This window comes from Girardinichthys multiradiatus, chromosome X (genome assembly GCF_021462225.1).
Source record: "Girardinichthys multiradiatus isolate DD_20200921_A chromosome X, DD_fGirMul_XY1, whole genome shotgun sequence".
In the NCBI taxonomy this organism is placed as follows: Eukaryota; Metazoa; Chordata; class Actinopteri; order Cyprinodontiformes; family Goodeidae; genus Girardinichthys; species Girardinichthys multiradiatus.
The window spans coordinates 10,789,742-10,805,813 of record NC_061817.1 but is presented as its reverse complement, the minus strand read 5'-3'; the positions used below and the strand labels follow the sequence as shown (position 1 = coordinate 10,805,813).

Here is a 16,072-nt window from a genome sequence, read left to right as displayed (position 1 = left end):
CAGTCACCAGATCTCAATCCAATAGAGCGCCTTTGGGATGTGGAGGAACGGGAGATTCGCATCATGGATGTGCAGCCAAAAAATCTGCAGCATCTGTGTGATGCTATCATGTCAATATGGACCAAACTCTCTGAGGAATGTTTCCAGTACCTTGTTGAATCTATGCTGAATAAGGCAGTTCTGAAGGCAAAAGGGGGTCCAACCCGGTACTAGCAAGCTGTACCTAATAAAGTGGCCGGTGAGTGTATATTCATGTGTTGGAACAGTCAATGTCCAGACCTAAATCCAATTGAAAATCTATTGTATGACTTCAAAGTTAATGTTTACAAATACTGTTGAATCTAAATGAGCTTAAGCTTTTATTCAAAGAATTGGCTGCATTTTCAGTCTGTAAATTCCAACAAAATAAATCAAAGTTTGTGGTTGTAATGTGATAGAATGGGAAAATGTTTGTTAATAGTTTTATGAAAAGAGTCAATAACAGAGTTAAGTGTTATTATTTAGTGTTAAGACACTGCTTTTAAAGAACGAGGATGGGGAGGTGTGCATAGTTCTAGGGTGCTTTCAAGCAATTTGTTTTGGATTTGTACAACTTTTTTATGGATGCTTCCACTGCTCATTCTTCTCCTCTTCATCATACTTTATGAAATTCTTCTTGGTATTAAATACACTAAAACTGCACATATAAAATAGCTCTGCCAAGGCTCTATCCGGCAAGTGTTGAAACTGCCAATTAGTTGCAATGCCTGGAACGTCAAGTCAAAATTTTCAAAATAAGTAAAATGTTAGAAGTAGAGACCATGACACACTGTTTGTGAGAGCCAGCAGTTGTTGAAAAACTAAGTTTTGCTTTTTTTATAACAAAGTCAAAATAAAACCACGGTTTATTTTCTGATCTGCCTTTAGTATCTTGTTTTATTTTTTAGTGTGGCTGGCATTACTAAAACAGCAGTCTCAGTCTGTGTTCCTTAGAGAATGAAGACTCATACTTTAACTAATATTACCGAATGAGATTCCAAATCGAACATGTTCCATGGCAGACAGTGGTTGAAAACTCAAACGAATAGAACAGAGTAACTCTGCAGTACTCCGTTTAGTCTTCCTGATATCTGCGGGAAGACACGTCATAGAAAACACACTTTCCTTTTAAATTTAATATTTTCATATTAAGTGACTATATATGGACAACAGACAGAATGCCAGATGATAGTACAGCTCCCTTGTTTAGCAGGATAGTCCTGTTAATGGGAATTTAATTCCTTAGTGACCCCTTGAAATAACATTGATTGTTTACATAGTTTATCATTTTATACCAATTACCCTGTTTGCGAAAATTTTATTTTGTGTGCATAGACGAAACAAAAGAACCTCTAGGGATCTTAGAAGGTCTGTAGGAACCACATTAATTAAGTTTCTCACAATGAATAGACACCTATGTCTCAAATTACCAAAGAAAACATATGATGCACATTCTGGTAGCAAATCACAACCAAATTCATTACATTAATAAAAGCAGAACTCTACATGTTCAATCTCCCTCTGAATATATCCCACCTGACCACTATTAAAGATGTCAGCCTAGTCGGTTAATCCCCCAATCGGTAATGTTTGCAGCATGGAGGCATGGAGATTGTCATGGCGTAAAATCCTAAGCAGGGGTGTCAAACTCCAGTCCTCCAGGACCAGTGTCCTTTCAGATGTGTCTCTGCTTCTGTTCATCTAACAAGACTCTGTAGAGCTTAACTATATGTTGAGGAGGCAATTCTGCCATTTGATTCAGGTGTGTTGGACCAGGCATGCATCATTTTTTCCTCCCTAATGAATCAAATCCTCATTTGAAAAGTGCATTTTGTATTTACTCAGTAGATCCTTTTCTGAAAAAATTTTTTATTTGATTATCTAAACCTTTAAGCTGTGGCAGAAAAACAAAAGCTGAAGAAATTTGTAAGGGAGCCAATTGCTTTTTAAGGGACTGTTTATGAATTAGATTTATATAGCAAAAATATATGTATGTACTGGCATAAATTGTAAAATCACAGAGGGGAAATTTAATATTTTGAAACTTTCCACCTCCACCAACACTGTGGTCTGGAGAAAGGCTCCCTTTTCTAAAAGTTATCCATGTTTTATCCTTTCATTTCCCTTAGTGTTTAGCCACACCGACCCGGAACTCAAATGTCTGTGCGGTCCAGATAATTTTTCATCTTCAAATGACTAAAACGTGCCAGAAACACAAGGTGGCAAGGACTACTGTTGTGCCACATTTTGTGCTGCTCTGATATTATCAGCAGAGTAAAATATATCCCTCAGCTGGACTGGGCAGTTTAAGAGCTTAACAGAAAGCCCGGAGAGCTTGACAAGGGCACCATTTAGTGGGACAAATGGTTTAAAATGGTTTTCCTTTAGTGTTTCCTTACATATTAGCAGTGACATGCCAGAAGTTGGGCGCTGAGGCTGAATGTGTTGAGGGGTGTTTTCCCAGACAATTGAACGGCTCAACTTCTAACTTTCTTCGACCATGTGCACGCTCCACATGGCACATGCTAAACTCTGTGCTAAATAAAATCTGTGTTATTCTTATGCTAATCAACCAGCCCTAGACCTTTGGCCACAAACTCTGAGTTAAATTACACGCACACATGTCCTTCCTTTGTTACAGTAAAAGGGAAAGGACTCGAGCTGTAACCTCTCATTCTGAAGGATATGAATAGCCTGTGTCTCCAGCCACAGCTCGGTTAGCCTAAGTCTGGGACTTATTATAGTGCTGTGTTTATGCAAGTGTCGCTGCATGTATTTGTTCAAGGGCAATCCCATGTCACCCAGTGCATGAGTGTATTTGTGTGCATATGTTAATGCTTAAGCAAGCTAATGTCTGTTTGAGTTCCCTCTGAATTGTTTATCACACATGCCAGTTTCAATAAGTTTACATTTTTCTTGCTGGCTATGAGCAAAGTTTGTTCCTGTTTTGGGTGCACGTTTGTTCCAGCTTAAGATATGTTAGGAAAGTTCTGGAAAACAGGATTACTTCCCCAGTTCTCCGCTTTCCGGTAGGTTTAAGAGCACATTCGTGTATAAAGCTTCTCACCTGCAGCTCAATAAGTTATTTTCATTTCCCTGGAGATTTTAGCCTCAGCCTAACAGGTTTACTTGATTCCAAGAATTTAAACTTACTCAGAAAAAAAACCCTCTTTGTACCAGTTTAGATGCAAAACTAATAGCTACTGGCTTGTGAGCCAGGCAGAACTCCCACCCTGACCCAGATTCCCTGTTTTAAGTTCCTTCCCTTCTATGTTGTCTGGTCTGGCTGCTTCAATTGACTTCAGAACTGCCCTGGTTGCTCATTCAGAGCCTCTGCTGGGCCATCCCATAGCATACAAATGAACTGCACTGAATAGAAACAAACACTGGATATAAACACTTTAGCTATACAACACAGAGGCCGTAGTGTGGCCTGTGTGTGTGTGGATGATGGCAGATGCACGATCCGCCTACTGTGCCCTGAAAAGTATTTCTGCCCCTTGATGTTTTCCAGATTTAGTCACCTTACAACCACTAACATCAGTGTGTTCTGTTGGGATTTTATGTGATAGACCCACACACACAGTAGTGCATATCTGTAAAGTGGACTATCTTTCATTGTATTCCCAGTTGCAAGTCTTTTGAGGTATTCCTCTACCATCTTTGCACATCTACAGGCAGAAAGTTTTGCACATTCTTCTTAGCAAAATAGCTCAAGCTCAGTCAGTTTGGGTGGAGAGTGTCTGTAATCATCAGTTTTCAAGTCTTGTCATAGATTCTCAATTTAAAGTTAGTTCTGGACTTTGACTTGGCCATTCTTCATCCCTTGCCTGTTTGTTGCGTTCCATGGTCTTTATGATGCTGTTTGTTTGCTAATATTCTCTAATAATCCTCTGAGGCCTTCATAGAACACCTTGATTTTTACTGAGATTATTACACACAGATGGACTCTGTTTACTAATTGACTTCTGAAGGAAATTGATTGTTATAGATTTTGTTTATGAATATCACAATAAAGGGCTGAATAGAAATGAATGCCACACTTTTCAGATTTATATTTGTAAATAATTCAGAAAACCTTGTACCTTTTTCATTTTACTTCACTATGATGTGCTATTTTGTGTTGGTATGGCACATAAAATCCAAATATAATACATAAATATTTGTTGTTTTAATGTAAAAAAGGTTAAAGGGGCGTGAATACTTTTGCAATAGACTATGTATGGGTTTCTGCTGAATGTGTGTAATGTAAGACTGTGTGTGTGAATGCTTTGTGCTAAATCAGTGCACGATGACAGAAAAAAAGTGACCATGCAGGTGAAATGGCAGTGGACAGGAAATGCCATTGTGTCTGAGCATTATCCGAGTGTGCCACAGCTAAACACTTTTCTCCCCATTAGAAGAATTGGCGGCTGACGGGGCAGGGCTTCGGGCCTACACTCCACATGGGCACAGCCGGGCAGTGCACACTATCTGCGCATGTGAACACGTCTGGAATGCAAAGATGAAAGGAGTGTCTGCTGGCAGAACTTGGAGAAAGGCGATGGGGGTGGTGGGGGTTTAAATAGGTCAAGAGGGATGAGGAGGAGGATTTTACAAAATCTGATTCTGCAGCTTTGCAAGCAGCTTTTCTGTGTCTTTTTAAGTTGCATGGTTTTAAATGCTTTGTCACTGAATAAATGAATGACTGTTTTGTTACATTTCAGGCAACGGAGTCCTTTCTGTTGAACGAAGAACCCTCCAGAGCTCCTGGGATGCCTGAGTGCTATGTAGTGTCAGATTCATACAGGGTATGCATCCATAAATATTATTATTATTACTATTAACATTATTTGTGCTATTGTTGTCATTACCACTTTTGCATTTGTGTGTGTGTGTATGTGTGTGCGTGTGTTAGTGTGTGTGTGTTTGTTTTTTTTATTAATTAGTGGTGCAACGAGATTTCATGGCACGAGATCTCACAATATTAAAACCCCAGGATATTTCTCTTCAAAATGAAGTCTGTCTCAAAGTGCCGTGTAATTGCTGTTGTACTTTAAACTATTATTATGAGCCCCAGTTATGAAGATGGGTGCATTAGTCTTGGAACACCGTATCTAGGTTTGGGCTCTTATTTTGAATTGAAAAAAGTAGCAGTTCATCAGTGGCTCTCTCATACCACCCTCTGGCTCGTAACACTCAGTTACGTTAGCATTGAAGAAGCCCTCACACCTTTAACTTGTTTATTTGGCAGAACTTTGGCTTACCAATTTAAAAAAAAACTTCTTTATATAAAGAAAGATTGAGAATGTGAAAGACAAGTTACGAATGATTTGTAGACACTGTAGGATTACAACTATAGACTAAAATTTAGCTGCTAGCAATACTGGTGTTTCAGTTGACATCTGTTCTGTAGCTTCAGATTAAAGACCTGTTTTCAATTAGTGAATGTGGATTAATGTGGATATTTTTCTAGTCTGGTCTGCGTTTGATTATCTTTAGGTAAAATTTTAAAATACTGAACAACCTGAACTGAATAATTTCAAGCGGAACAGAGGTTCTATCAAACACAGTTTGGGATGAAACATTTCATTTATTTGTGAAGACAAGAGAAAATAAGAGCGTCTTCCATGCTTCTTTAGTATTAAGACAATCATAGAATCAGGCAAGCATGAAAACCACAATATATGGAAGTGTTAAACCTTGACTGAAATATTCTACAGTGAATACCAATATGGTTTGGGAAACCTTTTTACTATTTGAAAAGCAAAAAAAAAAAAAAAATGTTATTCTTAATTTTCCACACCAATTTAGCTAAAATCTCTGTTACTTGTGAACCTAATGTCACGTATCGTCTCATCTTGTCAGCTGGATGTTTGTTACACCTCTAACATTAGATGTGTTCAAGTCATTACTCCAAACTCTGTCCGTCTGTTTTCAAGCTCTTGGTAATTGCACTACAATCATAATGTCATTCACAGCTCACTCCACTCATCTGCAAACCATTACCGTTATTATTTCCACACACGCGTCAGAGAAAAAAAACATAGGGGCCTTTGCAATTTCGCCCAGGCTTCCTTGCCCCTATTGTAGCAAAATTTACAATGCTGATGTGCAATGTGTCATGTTATGTGAAAGAAATTAAAAAGTTTAAGACAGTAAAAGGTTTCTTAAAAAAAAAAGGGCAGAATTCTTGTGGACTCGTGGTCGGAGACACATTTTCTTAGGCTGAGCTCGTTTTGTTTCCCTGAGTTATGACAAAAGCCAAGTCTCACAGAGAATATTGGTTGCTGCGCTGCATTGTGTGTACAGAAATGCACCATTTTAGCTGTTATAGAGAGATTTGATTTCAACAAGGGAAAGGAGCGTTTAGGATTCAGGGAGGTCAGCAAGTTAAAGCAAGGTCCCCAGGATGGTGTCAACCTCTAACATCTTACCAGGAGATGTCATGTCCAGTCATGGTGTGTTTTCCATGCTGCAAGACTCACTCTGTTGGCTGGCTTCTGTCCCTTACTCACTTGCCAGGCTTTTACAGTTTAGAAATGTTTTTTGTTTTTTTGTTTTGTTGTTTTTTTAATAAAAGTGCAACGGAGTAAAGATCAAAAGATAAATTTATACAATTATATTCTTAAAGGGACAGTCCAGGATTTTTGAAGTGAGGCTCTGGTAAAAAAAAGAATTATAAGTATTTATTACCTTTCACTTTTGACATCTTCATTTGGTATAGATCCAGATTATTTGGTTCTGAAGTCTAAAGCTAACAGCTAGTCCAACAAGAATCAAAACCAAAGCACAATCAAACAGTCTTTAAATAATTCCAAACCACGAACACATCAAAAATCTAAAATGATTAGACTGGTCAAACCTGAACTGGACAATTCTTCATGGAACAGGGAATAGTTTAATCACAGAGGGTTTCTTGTTTTAGTATTAGGATCACCTTAGAATTAGAGAACCATTACAGAAGCAATAAATATACCAGTCAAACCAGGACTGGAAAATTCTAAAACACACAAAAACATGGAAATTAAAAATTATTGTTATAATCTCATCTTCTCCTGATCCCGATATCATATTTTTCTTATCTCATGAACAGCTTTAATAACAACTTTAATAAATGCTTTTGGATGGACAACAGTCAGAATATATTGCTGCCACATAATTTGTAACTCTGATTTTATGAATTTGACGTAAATAAGTAACTAAAACTTTATTCCTACAGCACCTTTAAAACAAATTCAGCAAACAAGCAATAAAAGGTGTAAAATGCAAACCTAACACAGAAGATAATTATGGTAAAGCAAATATGAAGAGATCACTGAGTCCAGTATGTTTGAGACAGTTGTACTGTTGCACTTTCTCTTCTACAGCTTGATCGTATTATTATAAAATGATTTGCAAATGTTAGGTGGTTACTAATCCTGTGTTCAACTACTTTATACTGTCACCAGATTTTGACAGCATCAAATATAAGCTCCAGTTTCAAGATTAACATTCTACGTATATTTGCTCTGATAGAAATTACAAACTGCAAAAAAAACGTATTCTCTTTACATTCCTCTTCTTTTTTGTTAAAACGGGACTGTAAAGACTTGGGCCGTATGGGGAACTTCATTTGAAGGTTCTTAGCAGGGGATTCCCCTTCGGTTAACAACCGCTGCTTTAAGCAAAGCCCTGCATGTGCACTGTATGTAAACAATGGGCTGCCGGAGCTTACATCTGCTCAGCCAAACAAGCCCACCGCACTTTTGCTTATCTCCACTTTCTGATGTTATCTCATCTCCTTCTGCCCCCAATACACAGGTGGAAATGTGTGGTTGGCTGCTTTGACAACATTGAATAACCTGTTTTGCACACCAAAGCTGCCTTGCTAAACTTATCCACACCTCTTGAACTTTTTCACATTTTGTCCAATTGGTCAGTGTATTGTATCCGGTTTTCCTGTTGATATACCAAGAAAAGGGATATGGGGTTTTTAATTCATTTTTACTAATAGAAGTCTGAGAAGTGAACGATGGATTTGTTTTCGGTCCCATTTATTTTGATACCACTAAATAAAATCCCATGAAGCCAGTTGCCTTCAGAGTCTTTCATCTCCCCATTTACTCAGACCAACTTCCCAGCCCCTCCGGAGGAAGAGCAACCGCACAGAATCATGCTTCCACTGCCATGCTTCACCACGAGGATTTGTCTGTGCAGAGTTAGCTCTGTTTATGCTAGGATGAAATTACACACAGGTGTGTGAACTAACAAGGTGACATCTGTAGGCAATAGTTTAGGGCAGAATGTTTCTAGGGGTATCAAAATTAAAGGGGGTGAAAACAAATGTCCCTGACATTTTTCCAATTTTTATATGAAAAGAAACAGACATGTCCTTTTCCTTGCAGGTCACAGCAATGTGGTGCTTTGTGTTGGTCTATCACAAAGACATTGCACTTTGTGGTTGTAATGTGACAAAATGTGAAAATGTTAAGAGTTATGAATGCCTTTAGAAGGCAGTGCTTGAAGAGGACGCTGCTCTGATCATTTTTTAATAAAAGCTTCCGATGTGACGCTCCCCTGCAGGAGCACCAAGCTGCTGGGCGAAGCCGTTACTGAGCTGGCTACTCTGGAGCAGTGGTAAATATGTATATTCGAAGCGTGTGAAAAACAGAGCCACAGCGGACCCACCAACCAAAGCATATGGCTCTACCATGTGTTACTTAATCAGAGAGTTACTCACACAGACCACTAAATGTGTGGCTCATTTAAGGAGCCGCAGCAGAGGAGTGTTATTGCGTGTGTTGCATGCAAGTCGACTCCATAAAGAAGAGCAGGGCTGTGAGGACTCCATGTAACCTTTTGCACTCCGTGTGGTTTGGATGACAGCTGGGAAAGTTAACTGAAAAACAAAGAAAATCCCCTGAAAAGTTGCTTGGAGCTGTTACGAAGTCAGCGCACCTGCCCGAAAGAACACCAATAAAAAAAAATATTTTTGTGTGTGTTACTGTGTGCGTCCGTGGATGTGCTTTTTATTTTACTAACATATCATATTTACAGAGAGGAATGAAGGCGTTATAACTTTTTCAGTGAAGACAGGAGGTTAGGGTTTTTGTGGTGGTCGTACATTTGCTCCTGCCTCCTTCCCCGCCCGCTTGCGCCTCTGGCCTCGGGGAGTAATTGGCCACACAGAGCTCAGATCTCTTTGTTTCGCCTGCAGAGGCTTGCGGTGGAAACGAATAAGCGGTAGGCCCTCGTAAATCTACGGGACTCCAATGTCAGACCCAAACTTTTCAGCTTTATTTGTTTTATTTTCTGCTCCTACCTTAATTCCCAAATGCAACACAATGGAAACATTTTCATAAAAATCTTATGTTATGAACTTTGTTTGAAATATCTGTGTGTTATTCCCCTCACACGTCTCAGTTTAAAGGATTCTGATACAGCTTAGAGGCTGTAATTATGTGTCTGTCCTTGATGTGTGATAGTTTTCTTCTTCAGTGAATGCTGCAGCCACTGTTTGGCTTGGACTTTCCTTACTGGTTTCTGAGTTTCCAGACTGGGTCAAACAGGGTTCAGCAAACAAATACACCCAGCCTTGCAGCAGTGATGAGGAGATGCATTGATTCAGATGCCTGCAAATGAGTTTAAGTGCCTAATCCAATGTAAACTTGGGGCTTGAGAGGAGTCCTCACATCTGAAGCTGAATATTTTAGAGGCTGAACATTTTAACCTGGCCATGACCACAACAGGCGTCAACAAAGTCATTTTGTCGGTCTAATTAGAAGCCTCAACACGTGCAGGAGGTTTGCACCAGTCTCATAAGGCAAGCTTTAAACTTTTCCCACCCACCCAGGCAGAAGCGCTAAATGGCACACCTTAGGGCCCCTAGGTGAGCAGGGGTAACCCAGAACACTTGCTGTTTCACAGGGCAGGTTGACAAATGTCCTAGTTGTAAACAGAAATGCATAAAGTTTTGACCTGCCGATTCCAGTTACCATTTTTTTTTATTCCAAGGACTATAACACAAAAAAGAGAAAACAAAGTGTACTAAAAGTTCTTAGAGAGAAGTATTTTTTAATCCAACAGAAAATGAAGCGATTACAAGATTATCACTTATTTATTCATTAAAGCATATTTTCCTAAACCTTTTTTCAAGTTCTACAAAACTCAAAGAAGTGCATCAAAGTATATAGTTTGAATCTATGTAATAAAGAGTTTTCCCAGTATTTGGGTTGCCAATCGCCAGTCAGAACAAATCTGAAAAAAAAAAAAAACTACCAGCAGACGGTCGCTTAGAGTAAATTTGATTTGATCAGATGTTATAGTCAGTCAGTAGGTATCAAAACGCAGATAAATTATAATAGAGTGTAATACAAAGTTTAAGATCATAACATACAGTTGGACTAAGGGGATAATGAGCATTTCTCTGGCAATTTATCGTCATTATTCATAGCAATGTTTAACTCAAACTTAATATAAACTGTATATGCAGTGGTTCAAGTAAATGGGGATGAAATGGTAGTGTGTACAAAACAGGGATGAGAATCGGCGAAGAGGTGAACTGACCTGGAGCCCTGATGGATATGGACATTTTTAGTATCAGTAATAAATATGTCATTAGCTGTTATCCCTCCCACCACTTAGAGGAGTTCTTCATTTCCCTACATACCCAGTGGAATTTGACAACTTCCTAATGCAAGTGAGGAAGCTATTGGTGATAACACGTTTACAAGACCCTGACTTCAAAAAATGTGAACTATCCCTGTAAGTAACTGGAAGTCTGTGCGTGGGAGGGGTGGGGGTCACATCTAATTCTACCTAGGGCCCTGTGCAACCTTGGGTCGGAAATTGGGCCACCTCAATGTGTAACTAAAGACGAACAGAGCGACTCATTTACCCTGGGATCACAATTTGCATGAAGGCAACACGGAATGCAGTAAACGCAACTAAAGCGTGGCATAACTTTAAGAGATGCAGGGAAGCGCAGCTGCTGCAGTTAAAGGCAACGGTTAGCGGGTCGGATCCCCGCCGCGCAGATTATTAATAAACATTCTTTTAATAATGCAGCTGGATTTACACTTGGTCTTATATATTGTTATGCTGCAAAATCTCTGAGTACGCGTTTGGTAAACGCGAATCATCTTTGGGAAGAATTAAAAGGAGAGCGGTTAAAGTCCTGCGAAAAGGGGAGGGAGACAAAGTTTTTTCCCTGAAAAGTTTGTGCAAGCTTTCACTTTCTAGGCGGGGTTACTGTAAGCTGCAGCAGCAGCAGCATGGAGTGAGAGAAACAGGACGGCGAGCGACTGCCATGCAGCACTATATACCGAGCTTCCATCCAACTTAAATAAGCTCTCCAATCCTCTCCGCTAAAAATAACCATGTACTCTCCGTACTGCTTGACACAGGTAAACTGGCTTCTCTTATTTCATTGTTAGGGGACCCACTCTCTCCCTCAGTGTGCGTGTGCGTGTGTTTAAATGTGCTGCCTCTGCCTGTTATTTTCCACACGTCTGTTAGTTTTGTCAGGGCTTGTTTCTGTTGTCTGACTCACTACGAAACTTCGCCTCGGTTATCCGTCCCGGCTCGTCGTGCCTCCATGCCGCAGGAAACTTTGGTGCGCACCGCAGAGCTTTTTTTTTAAAAGAAGGAAATGGCGCTTCTTCCGAAGTGTGCTTTACATTAAAGAAACAACCCTAATATTAATGACTGAAGAAGACAAGTCTGAATAAGGAAGCAAATAAAGCAAAAGAACATGAAGAAATTGTGGACTGTTGAGTTAAACATTTTCCAAGCGTCGAGGCGATCCTAGATTTTGGAGAGGAGTGTGAGCGCGGGGGAGCGGGGCGCACACAGCACGGCCCGGCCCGGCCCACCGTACACCGTGCGTGGGCCTCTTTCTTCTGGGACTGGGATGTTGACCGTGAGAGTGAGGAACTGGAGTTTGTGTGTGTGTGTGTATGTGTGTGTGTGTTCGTAATAATAAATGGTCCCTTGAGATAATGTTTTTTTTTTTTTTTTTTTTTTATCTGATGCAGCGCTCAGTTTTCCAAGTGCTTGCACTTGAATGCAACACGTGCAAACTTGCAGTTAGACGTTAACTATATTAAGGCACGTTGACGTCACATTAGCATTTAGTGGAATTTTTATTTGGTATTTTTTTATATGCATACAATTTTCCTGCTAAACAGATTTATTCGAGATTTTATCATCTTCATCTAATATTACCTGCTTTTCATATTTAGCCTTAAGCTTCAAATGGCCCTCATGTTCCACATGTACTATTTTTTTTATTCCTCTGTAATATTGTTTCAGTCAGAAATAAACAGTCAATTTTAGAATACATGGTCATTTTTTGTGCGTCGTTTTGCTTTTTCTTAGTTATTTCCAATAATAACACACCTTCAAGTTGCAACAAATGCCAGATTATTTATTATTATTCACAGATAATAACACTGTAGCAGACTTTTTACTTGAGCCAAAGTGTCTGACTTTTCCGTAAAGGTTTTTTTTATTTAGCAGGAATTATCAGAGTGAGACGGAGTGACCGTAGAACAATTCAAGCTCAGCTTTCAGTCTTAATCTCTTGTTCAATTCTCACTGATTTCCTGATTTTTCAGAATGCTACACTAAAAACAAATAACTTTGGAGGGTACTACATATTATCCAAAAATATATATTCTTTTTTATCAAGCATATTAGTCTGTAATGGTAATGTTAAACATTGGTTCTAACATTTTAATTAAAATTTGACTCAAGATTCTCGTTCGTAGTGGTGTTTCTATGAAGAATTGTAAGGCTGATACGGTCATGTTTAGGTTGTATTATGATTAAATGGATGAACTCCATAAAAATGAAGACATGTCACTATACGTCTGGCTGAGAACATACCTGTGTTGGATAGAACATTTAAGTTTGTATCCGGCTTTATAGTTTAACAAGAGCATTAATCCCAAAGTCAAACTTGCTAACATTGTGAGCTTTTCAACCTTGAGGCAGTCTTTGCCAATGAATGGCACATTTTAGCTGTTATCAGAGAAACAATTAACCTCCCACATTATTTAAGATTGTTACAAGATGTTACTGTACTCTTATGTTTGTTTTTAGCAAAAAAGTTACATGCTCTTAATAACTTATTTTATTAACGTAGTTGATTATAGAAAAAGGAGAACCTCACAAAAAAGTTGTATTGAAATGGTTACAAAGATTATTTTATAACATTTCTTATAGTTTGTTTTTGTTAGTGTAAATTCAAAACCTTAAACCTTCCCCTCAAGATTTTAAAGATATGCTTGCTTTTACTGTGGCCTTCTCGTGTTCTGCAGCTGCTGCAGGTCTTCTTCCAATAAAGCAGACTTGTTTATCCCCAGTTGGCTTCGTCTGACAGCGGACTGCCAGGGGCCTCCGTTTGATGCTGTAATTTATCCTTGCCTTTTACGGTGGCTTTATTAAAAAAGGAGATTTCCTCCCGTGACTGTGCCTGCGATGACTCGGCTGAGAGGATGCTTCTCCTCAGTTCCTCTCATGCGGGCACAAATTACGTCAGATTTTTATGCGAGAACATTTGGAGCGCAGCGATCATAATGTTCGTTCTCTTTCTGATTGTTTCCACTTTAGCTCTTCTCTTTGTTGAAGAAGTTGTTAAAAGGCCGCGTAATGTGCTGACTTTAAGAGCCCAAAGGGGTGAAGCTTAGATGGCAGTGGAGAGAAAATAGAAGCTTCCATGGACCCTTCATGTTGGCTTTATTATGGATTATGATTTGCTCTGAGGTAGTTTACTTTAAAATATGGCTTTTACTTAAGAATCTCTGTCTGTTCCAAATAGGCTTTTTAAACAAAATGACTTTATCTGATTTAAAACTTGCCACAGCCAAACAAAAGCCTTTTAAATCAACATAAATTCACCATAATTAAAATTAATTGACCGCAGATTCACATAAGGAGTAATTTAGCACACATGTTTTACAGAACCTTCAGAAATATCACTGACTGGGCATGGTAGGGTTTTATATTTTGTCTTTAGAGAAAGGAAAGTTTATTTATTTATTTTTTTTTTTAGTAATGTTTAAATCAGAAAAAACACACACCCTATTGCAGCTCTCTGTAGACGATAGACTAACCTATCAGTGTTTATCCTATGAATGTCATTCGGGGGGGGGGGGGGGGGGGTTAATATATATATATAATAGCGTTAATATTAACGTTAATATAACAATTGACTGCTTTACTCAGTTTAACATAATCAATGTAAACATGGCGTAATTTAACAGTTTCCACAAATATTGACACATTTATTTACACACAGCTTTATCTGTGTGTTTTTAGATCTCTTCATTATTATCTGGTATATATGTATTTACATACTTACTTAGCAAGATCAGTGTTGTACAGCCAGGGGGAGTATTTCCCCTCCAACAGCCAAGCTAGGTTAAAACCCCCGAGGATGTGTCGATTTTTGCTGCGTGGAAGGGGCGGGGCCTGAAGCGCTTAGGCTATTTTCTATAGTTGGATACGGAGAAGGAGAGTTATAGCTCTTACTCGAGTGTTGCTATCCTCACAACTCTGTGGGTGTTTAAAAAAACGCAGATAGTTTAGCTTGTTTTGTAGGTCTGTATCTACTGGTGTGTGTTCACCTGACAGCGGGGGGTGGACACGCCCCTCCCCTGTAACGAAAGGCGAAACACTCCCTAGTGTCTGTTGCATAAATAGTTGAAAGATCAAACTTAGGCTTTTTAAAATGATTTAAACTGATTGAAGCATTAACAATTAGAAAAAGACAGTTCTGGACAGCTCGTTATGAAGGCATGAGAAGTGTGTGTGTTATCTACAGTAATGCTATGTTGTATGACATTGAAGTAGTCAAAAAACTGATAATTTACAATGATGATACATTTGAGTAAGTTTCATGGTATCATGAAAGACTAACAATAATTGACACCAACAATTTATTTATGAAATGATGCCTAAATAAATTGCAACACTGCTGCTCAAGTAGTATCACCCATTGCTAACATTGTTGCTATTGCGACAATAATACAAATAAGAAATTACTTGTAAAAATTGGGATTTGATACACAGACACATAGTGAGAAAATGTCCCCAGTGACTGTTTAAAGAATCAGAGATTTCATGTACTCATGAGAATGACTTTAACTGTGTTTAGAGCAGAGATATTCTGAAGTTTAGGGTTGGGATTCTAACTCAGTCCCAAGTCTTAAGATTGAATTAAAGGTTAGCTGAAATACCACAGAGCCAGCAGTGTGTTTTTATTTAAAATAATGTTTTTTTAGTTGTAGGTGACATGACAAAAATTAGGAAAGAAAAACCAACTAATAATGTTCTAATGTAAATGTGCTTAATAAAAAAATATTATGCTATTTTCCTCGTTAAACGGAGATTCGAATGAACAGTAATTAGCTAGCTTTTTAACCAGGTTATCTACTTTGGGAACAAGGCTGCTGTAGGCTGTTCATTGCACCGGCAATGAAGTCGTTGCTAATTTTAGCTGCAAAACAGCTAGTATCCAAGCCATGACTGTCCATGTATTTTTCTGACAATGTTTTTGACCAGACAGCCTTAACTTTTAACTGTTATTTCCTGTGATTTTTTTCTAAACGTGTGAACCATTTAAATCTCATAATATTAATAATATTTATAATTTTTTAACTTTTGCGTTAATGATCCATATCTTTGTTTCTTAATGTACCAACCTTATGCCCACCACTCTTTTGTGTTGTCGCATTCCTTCATGTGGTCAACGCTGATGTTGTCATCTGAGTCTGTTTTCACTGCTGCGACATTTTAACTTATTCCTTCCCTCTGCCCCCCTCCCTCCCCCTCCCCGCCGCACCTCTCTGCCTGCCTGGACGCTGACCCCTGCTCTCCTCGCCTCTTAACACCCTCTCAACACTAAAGTATTACCCCACTCACCTTCTAAACAATGCCTTAGTGGTAAGTCCTGTTGAGTCACTATTTATTCAACATCAGGTGTTTGTGTCTTACTTTTTCTTTTCATATATCCATCTTTTTGTACCTTTATTCCATCCTGAGATCATGTTTTCCTGCGGACCTGCTGCTGGAAATACGATTGTGTCCG

General features: G+C 38.8%; 1 protein-coding gene across 7 annotated transcripts in view; it reads left to right on the top strand.

Annotated features, from left to right (window-relative positions):
* LOC124862616 (nuclear factor 1 X-type-like) overlaps positions 1 to 16,072 on the top strand; it is a 204,789-nt gene that overhangs the window by 12,898 nt on the left and 175,819 nt on the right. For 3 of the 7 annotated variants that reach the window (XM_047356635.1, XM_047356638.1, XM_047356653.1), the window contains exon 2: positions 4,725 to 4,808. The exons of 1 other annotated variant lie outside the window; for it this stretch is intronic. In XM_047356635.1, the coding sequence (XP_047212591.1) occupies positions 4,725 to 4,808 (84 nt within the window). Of the gene's footprint in view, positions 1 to 4,724; positions 4,809 to 11,204; positions 11,385 to 15,891; positions 15,928 to 16,072 lie in introns of those variants that run through there. 3 more of the 7 variants (XM_047356633.1, XM_047356637.1, XM_047356640.1) reach the window with 3 other exon arrangements.